This window comes from Pipra filicauda, unplaced genomic scaffold (assembly GCF_003945595.2).
Source record: "Pipra filicauda isolate LSUMZ 115617 unplaced genomic scaffold, ASM394559v2 scaffold86_size2582843_pilon, whole genome shotgun sequence".
NCBI lineage: Eukaryota > Metazoa > Chordata > Aves > Passeriformes > Pipridae > Pipra > Pipra filicauda.
The window spans coordinates 2315855-2331367 of NW_024105053.1; the positions used below are offsets into that span (position 1 = coordinate 2315855).

A 15513-nucleotide genomic window follows, 5' to 3' on the forward strand; every position below is an offset into this window, starting at 1 on the left:
GGAGAAAAATGAGATCAAAGTAAGATTAAGGGGAATTTACCCTTGCAACATGAGGAAAGCTCCAGAGATATTAGTAACATTCCTTGGTCAAAGGAGTTGTTTCTGTGGTGGATATAGCAATAGCATACAGAGACTTGGCCAATTACCCCTGCAACAGTTTCATTAAACAAATCCATTTTCACACAGACCATTTCACCCATTCTTACTAATAAAAATGTTTCTGGTCAATTAATTTTGACTAAACAAATCTGTTTCTACAAACTGCCTAGAAATCTACTTAACACTTCCATCAAAAGTAATACAGTATAATTTCTTTTCTAGTTTTCAATATTCTGAAGATTTCCTTCACACTGAACTAAATTTTTTGCTAAGTAGTAGCACACCTGGGTTCCCCAGTCACAGAAATAAACACTCCTCCTCACCCCAGGAAAAATCAATCCAAAATTAGGTTAAGCAAACTGAGAATTATATATGAAGACAGGAGGAAATATCATCAGTGTTTGATACATATAAACATACGTATCAACACATACACACACATATAAAAATACAAGCACTATTTCACTTCAATAGAGGGTTTAGTACAAGAAAACAGTTCTACAATACAGCATTCAAATTTATAATTCAATGCAGAGGATGTAAAATTTGGGAAATTTTAAGAAATAACTGAAGGCACTAATTTATTATTTTCAGGAAAAGTCTTACTCCTGTTTTTCAGTAATGAATGCAAAGGGTACTTAAACCTGACAGCTCTTCCTTTGATTCAATGCAAGGTCTGCTCGTAGAAGGGAAGCAAAACCTAGCTTGTGGACTCAAAATTACCAGTTGATCAAAGCCTGATATGCAAAGTGATATGTAACACTTAGAATACAAAATTCTTCTGCCCTGAAAAATATGCATAACTGACAGAATTGATATTGGCTCAATTACTTAAACAGAAATGTTCTCTTCTGATGCATTTCATCACTTAGCTTCATACTGACAGTAACTGATGGAATAAAAAAACGTGTTCCACATTAACTATGTACAAACATTTCCTTTAGACTGATTTTTTACCCCTTTTCTCTCTTTCTGGAACTTAATGGATAGGAACTGATAGGAAATGTGTTCACTCATTCTGGTATGGCCACTAGGGAATTAGGAGACATTTTATCTTATTTCTACAGAACTGGGGAGAAGAAACATTCCAACAGTTTTCCTTTAACTTGGCAATTATTAGTACCTGCTTTTTACAGCAGCAATCCATTAAAGCAGGAACAAAAGCAGCACAGTTCTAACAGAAAAAAAGTAGGTCAGGAAAACCCCACACTTACTTCAACTTTTTAAGTTCAACTTGAAAATAAAACTGGAAATGGAAAAAATTTAGATTGGCGTACTAAATGAACCATTGGAATACCTAATATTTTAGTGATACATATCACACATTATGCACAAAATCATCAGCTTGAGTTTGTAAACCATCTTTTGTGCAATTCACATGCTTTTTCGCATTCACATTTACCCTCTGTAGCAATGCATGAAGTAAAGCACAAAGTCATTATGTTTTTAGCATTTTGTTTTATTTTCATCATGGTTTTGCTACACATGGCAGGCATCAATGCATAGTTGAAAAATACCAGTGAATTTGAAATGTACATGAAATACCGGTAAGGAATTGTTAGGCAATTCACCTGTAACAGGCAGGTGTATCTCCCAGGTGACATGGTGTAGCAGGATGCTCTGCCTGGAGTGGGGGTAAAACAACTCCAACAAAGCTTTCCAAAGCTACGGGTGAATGGAGAAGGGGGCTGTCCTGCTGCTTTTGGTGTGGAATAATGCTGAAACTAGCCTGACTCATCAGTCCCAGAGTTAAACGTCCTGATAGTGAGGTGAAGCTGTGGTAGACCTGGTAAAGTACGTGATATAGGACAACCAAGTAATACCACTGATAAACTGATTGAAAGATGCTGAGCTGACACAGCTGACCCAGAAACACATGGCCCAGTTTCCACTTTTTAATTTGAGGATCTTGTAACATCCCCTCTTTCTGGAGTGTGTGTGAAAATTCCTCTCCGGAGTGGGGATGGCCCTCAAGGTTACTCCTCAAGACTGAGAGAACGAGATTTGCTCACAGTCGTTGGTATGGCTGAGTAACATCAATCTCTGCTTAATAATTGCTTTTGCTAGCTTTGACATAATTGCTTCAATAGAACTGCTTTAATATAATAACTTCAATATTGTGTCAAAAGTACTGCACTGCACTATACAGCTACCAATACTCTGTAGTAAATAATTCTGGTTAAGACCTTTTAGTCTAATCGTTATCACAATAAAGAATTTATTTTTATATAAATATTGCCATTCTTAATTCTGTGGGACAAAGCTGTATTAAGGTTCAATTCCACATGTATAATCCTTTAGACATAAACCATTGGCAAAGTCGGGCTAAGACTGGATCCAGCCATACCTAGATGCCTCTCTGAGAAGGAGTTTAGAAAGCAAGAGGGTCCCTTCTGTGCCTCCTGACTCAATGCGGGGGGACTTCTCTAATAAACTTTTTCTGAAGCTCCCACTCTGCCCGTGACACACAGGTGAGTCAAACACTTTTAGTTCTCCTTTGTACTCTACTCTGTCTATGTACAAATTACAGCAATGCATGCAACATCTCTGTTTACTTTGTAAAGTTGCCAGTGTCAGCTATAGTTGCCTGAATGTCAGGTTGAGGTGTGAGACTGCCATGCCTGTTTGGAAGGAGAGGGAAAGAAGTCATGTATTACAAGTGCTTGCTACTTTCCTTAACACATTTCCAAGTGGTGTTCACCCATTGCTGTCGTAGAACTGGTGTAAGAACATGACCAGAAAAAACAGTATTTTGAAACACAGCTAACAATTACTGTAAAAACTCACACAAAAATAGCTAGAAATACAGAGAATGAAAATATGTGGTTTTAAACTACTGAAGACATCCCCATTAATTGATCCTTAAAAATAGCTAGAACAGTAAAGTATCAATCTTAAGGACCATTGGTGGACACATAGTTAGAAAATGCTAGAGCTACAGTCTAAAAGTGAGAAAGTGCAATTCTCCACTTTGTTCCTATATGCATTTCCCTTTGCAACAAACCTGCATAAAGCACAAAATTATACAAATATTATACCATGAAACAAGAATATTGAAAATTTTCTACACGGACTTCAGTGTTCACTCCTTGCACCAAATATATTCATTATTGGCATTCATAGCCTGCAGTTTAAAATACAGGACAGAAGTAAATGAATGAGCAGTGCTTCTCTAGTAAACCATCATGCCTTTGCATAAAAGACAGTTCTTGCTCTGAGGGCCCTAAAGCAAGACATTTCTTACGTTGTTTCTGGAACACTATAAGAGACAGAAATCCATGGCATGAGGATAACCCTTTAAGGAATGTTCTGCTTTTCCAATTTTCTTTCCAAGAAAGAAACCTTTTATTCATTTTATAATAAAGGCTAAACTGTACTGTCAGACAAGTTTGCATTAGCATACATTTCTAACATGAGGAACAAACAGTGCAGAGACTATTCCTTTGGTGGAAAGACACATTTTAAAGGGGTAAAACATTTTCCATAATTAGCATAGTGTGCTGCAAAGAGCCACAGAAGGTCTCTGGTACTGATTAAACCAGTAATCCCAATTAATAATAATAATAATAATAATAATAATAATAATAATAATAATAATAATAATGCATTTTATTTAACAATTATGAGGATGATATTGCACTTAATGGAAAATGCCATTTACAAGTACAGTAAGACAGTAATGTCTTTAAGCAAACACATTTTGAGCAATTTTTATTTTCTTCTATCTTCTCTAAAGCTTATGTTTTACTGTAATAAATGTTTGCCTTCACACAACCCTTAAATATTTACTAAAATTCCTTAGTTTCAAATTCAATAGTATTCATAATTAGTGTATTTTTAAAAATTAAAAACAATTTGGTCAACACATCATAATACTATAACCAAACTGCCTTCTCTTTTCTAACCACGAAGCTAGTAATTATCTGCAAATTTAGTACCAAGCAACTACAGGGGAACAGAATTTACTAAAACTCTACATGGTAGCAGGGTTTGAAGAGGTGCATAGACAGCTGCACAGTGTGAAATACAGACAGTGTTTCTTTTAAAACAGTCCAATATAAGAGTCCAGCAGGACTCTTAACAAATGAATAAATTCAAAAGGCTAACATTTTTTTACAACTGCCATACACTATTAAATCCCCAGTAATACTTAGCATTTATACAGTACTTTATATTTTTAAAGCGCTATACAAATACTATCTAGATTGAAATGTATTCTCTAAAGGCAAAATACAAATCCAAAGTGAATGGTGATCAGAAGAATGGCACCATGACAATAAAATCTGTGACAGTAATGCAATTACTACAGAGAGAGACTAAGAACTTTATAGATCAGCTAGCTATGCATGAGCTATCATGGGAGATCACATGCTTTAGAAGGGAAATGTATAGATATAAAATTATCACCATTCATTAAATAGGTTCTATGACAACAAGGAATTGACACAGCTGTAACTGGCTCCACAACCTTAAAATGCCTAACTTGGAAGGTGTAGGAAATAGAAAGAAACCCCTTCAGTAATAGACAGCCAGGAGATAATACAAACAGCCTTTAAAAGCCATCATTCTTACACATCAATGTGGATTCCATGTTTTATAGACATTAATTCTCTAGTGCCTGTTAAATACATGATGAATGAACACAGATGAGGTAAAGATGCTGTAATTGCCACATACAGCCAATATGGCAAAGGAGGAGTTTTTCCAAATGGGCAGATCCAGAGGCCATGACGAATCCCGTCACGGACATGATGAGAAGTCCAGGATATGAACAACATCCAGGGAAGAAAGCACCATGAGTCCTTAAGCCTGAAAAGGTGCATAATAAACTTTAATGTCAGAGCCACAACGGGAATCATGGTAGAACAATGAAGAAGTGGTCTCCGTGGAAGAGTCAGAGCAGCCTGCAGGAAAGAAAAGTATAATAAGGTTCATGGATGTTTACAGGTATACTGTCAGGTGACTAAGTGGAAGTGCAAAGAAAAACCACTCCTTTTCACTACAGTTAATCAAAACTAACAATATGACTATTTTATGCATGAGACCTGTGTGCTCCCCTATCTCTCTGTTGTATGATATGAATCATGCATCCTACTACCCATTATCAACAGCAACACAAGGAGGGAGAGGGAGAAGGTATCCTACTTGTCATACAGTCATATGGTGCGCAGGAACTTGTATAATCTGCTGCACTGACTATTTGTATTTAATTTCAAGATAATTAAAAGGAAAACAAGCAACCGATACACTTGAAATATTTAATATGCTTTACTTGAAATAAATCATATGGTTTAATGGCATTTATTTTAAAAATCCATTTTGTATTTTACTACAGTTAGCACTTGTAAAGTTGTTTCAGTTGCACAGTGTTTAAAACAGAACAGTAATTTTCAGTACAATAAAAATGGGATCAAAGTTACATATATTTTGATTGCCTTGAGACAGTCTTCTTCACAGACAGGCAAAACAAAGTTCAGAAGCCCACATCTGAAACATTCGTGACTTTTTTTTTTTGTATCAACTATTTGTTTAACATTAACTTAGTTGAAAGCCTTATATTTAGTTTTAATCTAGCTAGTGAGATTTGATTTAGCCATTTTAAGAAGTGATAATGTAAATTTAATGTACATATTTCAGAAAATATCCTGTGGATGTACTTACTAGCAGCAGCTAGAACCACTGCCACAAATTCAAACACTGTAAAAAAAAATGTAATTGTATCTTTAAAGATACTATTGACAAATAAGTGACAAATAAGTAGATTCATTTTTCTGTAAGCACAGGAGAAGCGATAGCACATTACTGAAAGATCTATAGAGGTGCAGATACTGGTGAACATTTGGAAGGACTGTAAAAGGCACCAGAGATGTAACTAGACGGTGTATCTCGCAGTTGTATTGAACAATCCCTCAGTGTAACTAATGCAGAAAGCAAACAGAGCATTGCTGTCCTGTTCGGTCTTTGGTTGTGTTTAATCGTTGCAGGGTTCAACAGCAGGAGTACCTGGTAGTGGGACTCTGGAACAGCTTCATCAAGCTTTCATGCACAATTTAGACAACTGCTTGGAACCCTGTCTTCTCTGTAAAGGAAACTTTGATGTAGCCGTAGCTAAGTAGTACAGAGATGGGAAGTTATGGACTACCTTGGAATATAACAGCCTCTGCTTTAAACCAAAGCCAACATTACAAGGCCTGCAGAAAGCTTTGCCCTATTAGCTTCCCATCACATCCTTTCCCTGACTCATATTCAGGTGATGGGATTAAAAATCTCACAAACTGTCTCAACCATTTTTAACTCTAATGTTACAGACCCAAGTCTGGGTTAATGTTATGGACCTTTAAGTTGGTTCAAAAGGGGTGTTTTCTACAACTTAATTTCTGTTTCACACAAGCAGATTGTTCATGGATTAAAACAGAAAAATCTTGCAATGGTGAAATTGTTTATCACTTGTCCTGCAAAGAGTCAGATTTTTCTCACTGTGAACAAGAACCTCAAAAGTCCATACTAGCCTAATTCTGAAAAAACCTGGACAGTGATACGTTTTGGCAGATAGCCTACTGACTGATCTTTATTTCTGCACTTTGAAAAAATCAGTAGCAAAGTCTAAATTAGTCTTTTCCCTCTGCCCTACTGATGTTAGGTACCAATAGCAACACAGTGAGTAAGGATATTTTTAATGTTACTTACATACCCAGTTTAGCAATATTGGTGCCAATCTTTATCCAGTTTTGGGAAGGTGAGGCTTACATTTTTTTCCTACAAATTTTAGAGGGCAGGGTTGTTCATACAAGCCAACCTGTGTGTTCAATTTCAGCAAGAGAAAGCCCTATTTTATAACAGCAGTACAACTATTAGGCTTCTGAAATGCTATGCCCAGCAATAGTTGCTCAGAATAGTCTGTTTCCACTTTTACATTCTGTGACTAGAGGAACACTTACATCCTTGAGTTGCCAAGCCGAAGAGACAGACAGGTAATTCTGTTTGGCAATATAAGCAGTTACACTCTCCTAACAGGCAGATTTGTTTGCATTTAGAAATCAACAGATCTTTAAAAAAAATAATTTAAGTTAGCACAATTTTCTGCCTTAAACTGCCTGAAAAATGTTGCAAACAGAATTTATTCGCAAATGCTCTTTTCCATGAAATGAACCTATATGTTCAATCAGGTGCAAGATGATCTGGAAGTTCCTGCTCCTCCAGCCCCTCTCACGCACTGCAGTGAGCAGCTGGAGAGAGGAGACAATAATCACATGCAGGAGAACTGTGAGCAAACTCTTTGCTCACAGTAACACCATGGATGTTAAGTAACCACACAGGCTCCCTCAGGCATATCCCTCTGACTCTTCACAAGCCTGAAGTCCTTATTTTATAGTAACATATTCAATGTAACATATATAGTTATATTATAGTAATAATGTGAACAATACAGTGTCATATTCAACACTATATTATTTGTGTTTGTGCAAAGCTTATTCTCCAGTTCCAGAAATGCCCGTGTTCAGCCCATGCTGATCAGCAGTGGCACATTAACCAGCTGTGTCATGTATATTTGCTGGTACAATCCTGTTTGCCACCAACTGCATTTTCTACACTTCCAGAGTGTACAGCAATTTCTGCAAGTCTGTTCTGCAACATGAGTGTCTAGGCTATAATCCTGGGGGACACTGGGAGCAGCCCCTCATGCTCTATCAGCAATCCTGACTGATGACAGGCTGCAGTACCTATCACCTTTAGGGTCAGTCAATGAAAGAGATTCTTCAAACAGTGATTCCTTGATTCTTCTACACTTGGGCGCACAGTGCAAAGGACACGGAACACAAAGAAGTACAAATTCCAAGTAGTGAAGTTCTTGTAGATTTCATACTTGTTGCAAAAATAATGTGGGCAAAAGGGCAGATCACATGGTACTGGGTACACAAGTATTTATTAGAGCAAACATATAAATACCACAGGTGGCTATTTACCATGAATACTCTAGAAAAATAATGATGGCCATGAAAAACAGACCAATGGCCACACAATCCAGGTAGTGAGCTGTGTCAGCAGGAACAGAAGTAGGTGACTGGAGTAGTGTGAAGGTAGCAAGTGGAGGCAGAAAGCAATGCTGCCTTGCGCTGCACAGAAACGTTAAAGAAGTTAATCTGTCATCAGATTTAAAAGTGATGATAAAGAGCTTTATAGGTAATTGTGTAGAGTAATGTGAAAAGTACTATTGTTACAAATTAGTAATAGTGGTGTGGCTAGTTAATTAGACTTCTTAATTGATTAGTAATGTGTTGCATAAGCAGTAAACATTGTAGTGTCATAAATCAACTACTCTCAATCCTGCAATTTAAAGACGAAGAATGGGACTGTAACTAACAAATACATAGTAAAAAAGTATCCCATGAAGTAATAAATTACGTAGGAACTAGCCTGAAATTATGACATGAAACTGAGAGGTGCATCATATTAAACTGAGGAAAGAAAAATCACACATTACAATCAGATCTAGCTTGCCAGACAGCACACTGCAGAAAAGTTTATGGGGATTACTTTACATCACAAACCAAAGAGACTGATGGCACTGTAAGAAGACATAAAACTTGTAACAGGTGATTTTTTTCCTTTTTAAAAAGACAAAAGTGTTGTTATCTGTGTGCCACTGAAAGGAATTAATCTATGCTATTTGGCTCATACGAAGTCTCACCTAAAATACTACTCATAGTTTGGGACAGGACCCTGAAGATAATTCAGACAAAAGGCAATCCAAAGGAGAGGAGAAAAACAGTATGAGGTTTAGAAAACATAAATCCAGCCCTGTACAATTTTTTTTGAAAGTTATTTTAATTGAGAACAGAGTTTTTGTAAAGCATAATGGCTTTGCAAGTTGTAATGCTGTTACTGCTCTAAGAGTCAAGGGACCTACACTGGATATGTTTTACAGTTTTTTACATGTTTTTTAAATATCATTTATTAGCCCAGTTTACATATGGAAAAGGAAGGAGTTTGTAGGCAAATCACTTTGAAAAACCCTTTGGACTTCTTGTGTTCTCCTTACCTCAGCTAAATAAGTTTGGCTACTGAAAGGACTATGATTCTACTGTCCACATTGTGTGTTTCTGATGTGAAAAACATTTTGGGGGAGAGCAGAGAAATTAGCTGTCTTAACCTTAAAGAATAAGAAAACAAGATCTAAATGTCAACAACAGTAGCCTGGATTAGAAAATGAATTGCTAGCTGCTTGGGAATTGAAACAACACAGGAACAAATTAATTCAAGAAATTACAATAATTTACTGTGTTTCAGATACACAAACATTCTCAATCATGGAAAGTGTAAGAATATTTAACCTTGCCTCACTGAAAAACAGCAAAGAGACAGACCACCTCCCAATTCCATGATACAATTCAATACTCAATTTTCCAAACAGACATCGGTGAAGAGAGACATCTAGTGTCCACAATTAAGAAAAAATACTGATTTCAATACTCATTTCAAATGCAAGAAGCAGCAGTATAATTTCAATAATACTTTCTAATAGCTAATCATTCATTACTTGCATTTACTGATTTTAAAACGAGAAAATAAAAATGAGAATAATTAAGACATTTAAATTCTATTCCATAATGTCAACATTATAGGATCCATTAATCAACCAAGCTGAAGAGTGGGCATAAAGAGAACAGAGCCAGGCTCCTGGTACCCACTGACAGAGCAAGAGGCAATGGGAATGGACTGAAACACAGGAGGTTCCTGGGAGGGAACACACTTTCACTGTGATGGTGACTGTGTATGGGATCCAAACGTATTACTCAGAAAGACTGAATGAAATCAAACAGCAGCTCTATCATCTACTTTGCAGATAGTTCTGCCTCACATTTCAGATATTTCTAACCCTTACTGTAAACAGAAATGAAATAATCCACTTTATACACGAAAGCGTGCAAGGCAACACTTAACTGCTTAACTTGGGTAACAAAGCAACTACATGATACACATAGGATAGCATGTACAGCTTTCAGAACTCTTTTTCTAAATAGCAGAAACCGAACAATAGAATATTTTATGGCTTTTAAAATCATAAAACCTGCATATAATTCCATATATCTAACTTTCGTGTTTAGGACAATAAAGTAAGCAGTGATGGAAAAATAAAATAAATAAATTACTGATCTATTGACTTACCTTTAAGGAGAGGGATCCAGCAAGAAAGAAGTGGTCCACGTCAATGACAGAGGCGAGGAAGCCAGCCAGAGTGACCTCAGTGAAGTCACTTTTCTTCCTGAGTCCAATCACTATGGCCCAGGACCACATTCCCAGTATACCATGCACTGCATTATCAGAGAAGGCTCGGAGCCAGTCATTTTGCTGAATGAAGGAAAACTGCAGAAGTCTGTCTGCTACAAAGCAGAATATCCCCAAACCTAGACTGGAAATAACTGAAGCTGCGCTGAAAGTCTGGAGAAGAGCGTGGGCCTTTTCAGTCTCAGATGCCATGACAAAAGCCATGTCACAGCACACCAAATGTCATCAGGATACACACTGTGCATTGTCCTTTGTATTGTCACTGTTCGGAAAATGTCAGAGATCAGAAAATTATTAAAGAAAAAATCCATTAGCACAAAGCATTTATCAGAACTAAAACTGAGCATAAAAAAATCCCCAAATTCAACGTTTGCACTTAATATTCCTAGGGAGTTTTTAGTTTCAGTTAATTTGTTGACTTGAACACCACAGCTCGGAATTAAAACACTTGTCCTGTTTTAATTAGAGCAAGCACAAATAACATGGAAAGTTCTAATTGCACTTACTGCAATATTAAATTTTACAAAGTAATTTGAAACACGTCTATGATAATACGTTTCAAGACTCTTCTGGTCTTAAATACATTATATTAATTGAATTAAATACTTTACAATGTAACAACAAAAGATTACCCAATACGGAGGATTCCTAGGACTGATGCTCAAAAATCCCAGATCTCTCTATATGACAACTGTTAAAACTGAGTTTTTAATCTATAATCCAAAGTACTATTTTAACTTACATATTTTGCAAACATACGTATTATCACCCTTGTACACTTTCCCGAGCAACTCCTTGTTCAGTTTGGAGACTGGGACGTAGAATAAGCCTTAAGAAAACCAGAACCACTTACATATCTTCACTATTTATGATAAACACAAAGACAACAACCATTCAGTCAACCAAAGTAACCAAAACTGAGTGCTTACAGGAGAAAACTACATATGCTTTTCCTCAGTATGTTCTCCAGCAGCAAATCCTGCTGTTAGTTTTAGGAGTGTTGTCTGCCAATTACCTTCAGAACTCCTCTTTTTGCAGAGAAAAGAAAAGCAAATTAACTAATCCCAGTCATTTTACTTTTCAAAAGTTGCTGTTTGAAAACAATGGCATTGTTATATACATTAATAATAATTCTGAAGTTCTTAGAACCTATTTATGTTCTGTGACTTTTATGAAACCCTCTGATAAGAGGTGATTCCTTGGGAATAATTACTTACCTGAAGTAATTAACACCTCAAAAGAAATTCCAAAAATAATTAAAGATCTTAAAGATCTCCATCTCATTCCCCCAAAACAATTATAGGATACCTGGATTACAAAAATACAGTACTGATTTATGTGATAACATTAAAAAGAACACTTTTGAAAAAAAAAGTCCTCATGTTCATGAAGTATTCCCTAGCTTTGTTACGTTAAACATACTGAAAAGCTGTCTTTGAAGGATAGTACCAATTCTACCTGTTCTAAATGCTATGCTAGTCTTTTTGGGGAGCCATAGGGATAGACCACAGTTTTGAAGCCTATCTAAGCCTATATCCTATCTAAAAATGGATTCTTCCCATGAATTTGTCATTTTTGTGCACTACATTAAACCTTGATAATCTGTCTTCATACAGTTCTATTAGGTAAACTTTTGTTCTAAAGGCACCTTTTGTGAGTGTACTAGAATTCCTCTGAAAACGAATAACAATGTTGACACATAACAGTTTACGATTTTAAACATATTATTGATTTTAAGTCTCAGAAAATATGTTTCCTCCAGACTATTTCCATGCCTGCTTATTGTAGAATTATCTGCAAGACATGACTGCTGGCATCTTTATAGAAAAAAAAAAAGCCCGCTGAACCTGTGGAAAACATTAAAAAAAAAAAGAGAAGAAAGCATTGTCGAGGACCAAGAATCAGAATGGGAACGATTTCAGAAGTGGAAAACTATGCACAGCGATTGAAAGGACTTTATGATGCAGACTTTACAGTTATTATGTATATACACATTGCATATTTCCCCAGAATTTATATCTCCCGGGCACGTCCAGGCTTGTTCCTCTGCTGGTAGGCTGGAGAAGCTGCAGAGAGGAGACAGCCCCCATTCGCCCTTTCCTTCCCCGGTTCCTCCTACGTTCCTCCCCCTTTGCCCGTGTCCCTATCCTGATTCGTTCCCCCGCTTGTCTGTCCCATGCTCCGCCCCATGTTTTGGCCCTTCCCCCTCCTGAGCTGATAAAAAACAGCGTGCACGCTTGAATAAAGCCTTCTACCTGCACCCTACCTCGGCTCCTGAACCCGTGCTGTGCCACAGCCCCTTCCCCCCATTCGGACCGCGGCAAAACATGAATAATACATAGTCTTTGTACAGAGATGAAAAAAAGTAGGTCAAGTTTGGCATCTGTTAACCATGACTGTGCCTCTTCTGAATGAACGTGTAGACACAAAATATTTCCTGAAACACTGTAAGTGCAATTTTCTGGTGGATGACTTTACAGTACATTTCTGAATAACTTCCATTTTAAAGAATAAACGGTGACCTCCTCACAAATGTTTCTTCTATATAACCATCATGTCAGATTGGATTTCACTTAAAATTACCATATAATCTGTGTAAGAATCCAATCTGTGCAGAGGTGATGCAGCAACATACCTTTAAAAAGCACACCGGTATTCAAAATCAAACTTATCCTGGGACTAGGAGGACATACTTTTTTCCACTGCAAGTGGCTTATTCCAGTAGCAGATGTGGTCTCTGCCTCAGAGTTGAGCCTTTGTGCTTTCTGAATCCAGTCTGCCCAGTCCAAAGCAGGAAATACCAAACACCATTTGTTCCATTCTAAATAACAGAAACAAGGCAGCAGTAAGACTGATACTACACAAAGCTCTTCAAACGTTTTACAAAACACACACAAAATCTGAACAATAGTAAAAAAACCCAGAAAGGATAAACATATATTTAATTCATTCATGAACAAATATAATTGAGCTAAAAGCAACTTCCAGCTAGGGCTCTGAATTGCTGTTAAAGAAAGTAGGAAAAAAAGACCATAAAACAAGAGAAGAGCACACATAAAGACAGAACACAATAATAATTAAAAGATAATAAACCCCAAAGTGGTAAACTCAGAAAAGAACACTTCCAGTCTTTTAAGTAACTGCCTTTCAAAATATAGAGCAATCTATTTTAACAGATCCCTTCTTGTGTCTGAAAGATTCCTACCTAATGAAACATTTACGAGTCACAATCGGGGATCTGTTTTTTAATTTCACCCCATTACCAAGTGGCCTTGGAATAGATAAACAGAGATCTAGAGACTGAAACAGCAACAGAAATCGGTGTCAATTTGGTGTTAGACTTACACTGTTTTGCTATGAACAGTATTGCCATGTCCATAAAGTACACAAGACAAGTAACACTACAGACTTTAAAAATCCAAAATGAGTATGATTTGAGAATTATGTATCATGAAATAAAGGTAATAATGCCAACTGGACAAGAACTATTGTATGTGAATGGGTTTCTTTCATACAGAATGAAAAACAGGATGCAAAACTGGCTTCAGGTTGACCTCAGTGAAGAGCCATGTCCAAATGTTGTTTTTAAACAGCCTATTTCTGCCACCTTTTTAGAAAAAAAAAATGTATAAAAATCAAGTCACATTCCCAGGCACATCAACATTAACTATAAATATTCTGCAAATCAAGAGTGAAATCAGACTAGAAAAGGCAAAACTCTGTTCAACCAAAATAATCTCTAAAATGATAAATTTAATGTAAACCTAGAAACCCTTTTTTTCTGAAATGATAAATTTAATGTAGAACTAGAAACTTCTTTTGGCTGAAAAATTATGATTTTCAAGCTTTATTTTCACAATAAAGTGTCATATGTTTTTCTATCCTATGTAGAAAGCATATTGGTGGAATTTACATTCCTGTTAAAACATAAAATTGGGAAATAATACACACAGGAATGCTTAAACTGGGTGGTCAGTCCAGTTAACATGCTGAAAGGAAGCTTTATGTTGGTTTTACATAAAACACAAAAGCTGACAGAGTAACACTGCCTAGAGTTGTGATTTTTTGTGTCATTTTTATATGAGATAAAGCACTATACATAATCTATGCCTACACCCTCAAAATGCAATTTTGCTGATATGTTTAATGTAATTTAAGAAAGTTACCAATAATACCTTACCAAATGCACAGTTAACACTTTAAATTAGTGACGCAAGATATTTACGTCAAAACTGTAAATATGCATTTGGGGAAAAGAGACGACACTAAGAGGCCTTTCAACTCATGCTGTATGAGCAAAACAAAATTCCAGTGGCTAAAATTATCACTTAGAAATACTGCTCTCCCAAATTTTTTTCTCCAGTTTTGCAAGACGTTATCAGGTATGGGAAAACGTATAGGTATTTAATGCATAAAATGACAGAATCACAGAATCAATTAGGTTCGAAAAGACCTCTGGGGCCACTGAGTCCAACCTGTGACAGAACACCACCACGTCAACCAGCAGAATTATTTGGACTTTATGCAAGCAGTCAAAAGACTGCAGCCCCTTAAAACTCTTATTATCTCCTAAAAACTTCAATATTTGATATTGGATGTTAATTTATATTAAAAACTGCATGACGTTTAAGACACCAGCTCAAGCCTTAAGCATATTAACTCATGGAAAAGGAGATCCCAGCCTAAGACAATCTATGAAGATCTGGCAATGCAAGTATTTTTGGGTCAGATAACTATAATCTATTATTGAGGCTGGAGGGCGGGAAAGGACAAAAGCCCAGAAGGAACCCGTAGGATTTACCAAGGCGCTGAAAAACCAACTAAATTTAACCCAGCAGGAAATGAACCTGAAAACCCGGAGTGTGAGGGGAGCCCGGAGCCCCCGAGGGGTGACGGGGCTGGGAGCCGCCGCCGCCGCCCGTGCCCAGCCCGCCCCGGATCCCACCTGGAGCGCGGCCGCCGCCATCGGCACCCTCACCCCATGAGGGGAAGGCGCCCCGGCCGCCCCGATCCCGGCAGGAGCGGAGTAGGAAGCGCCTTAGGAAGCATGCGTGGCCGCGGAGCAGCCTGGGACCCGCATCAACCTTGTCTCCTCCCATGCCCGCCCCGACCCGCTTACGAGGGAGA

The 15513-nt window shown here is 37.2% G+C and overlaps 1 protein-coding gene across 4 annotated transcripts; it reads right to left on the reverse strand.

Moving 5' to 3' along the window:
- Positions 1-1537: 1537 nt before the first annotated feature.
- Positions 1538-15424, reverse strand: TMEM267 (transmembrane protein 267). Of its 4 annotated transcripts, none has more exons than XM_027745674.2 (4): positions 15332-15424; positions 13080-13207; positions 10267-10648; positions 1538-5003 (listed from the first exon to the last, which is right to left on the reverse strand). In XM_027745674.2, the coding sequence occupies exons 3-4, from the start codon at positions 10588-10590 to the stop codon at positions 4668-4670; spliced, it is 660 nt and encodes a 219-aa protein (XP_027601475.1). In that variant the 5' UTR covers positions 10591-10648; positions 13080-13207; positions 15332-15424; the 3' UTR covers positions 1538-4667. The 4 variants fall into 4 exon arrangements, with proteins under 4 accessions (XP_027601475.1, XP_027601472.1, XP_039246668.1 ...); XM_027745671.2 differs by having other exon boundaries at positions 13022-13207; XM_039390734.1 differs by lacking the exon at positions 15332-15424 and adding an exon at positions 13941-15310 and having other exon boundaries at positions 13022-13207.
- Between the last annotated feature and the right edge of the window lie 89 nt (positions 15425-15513).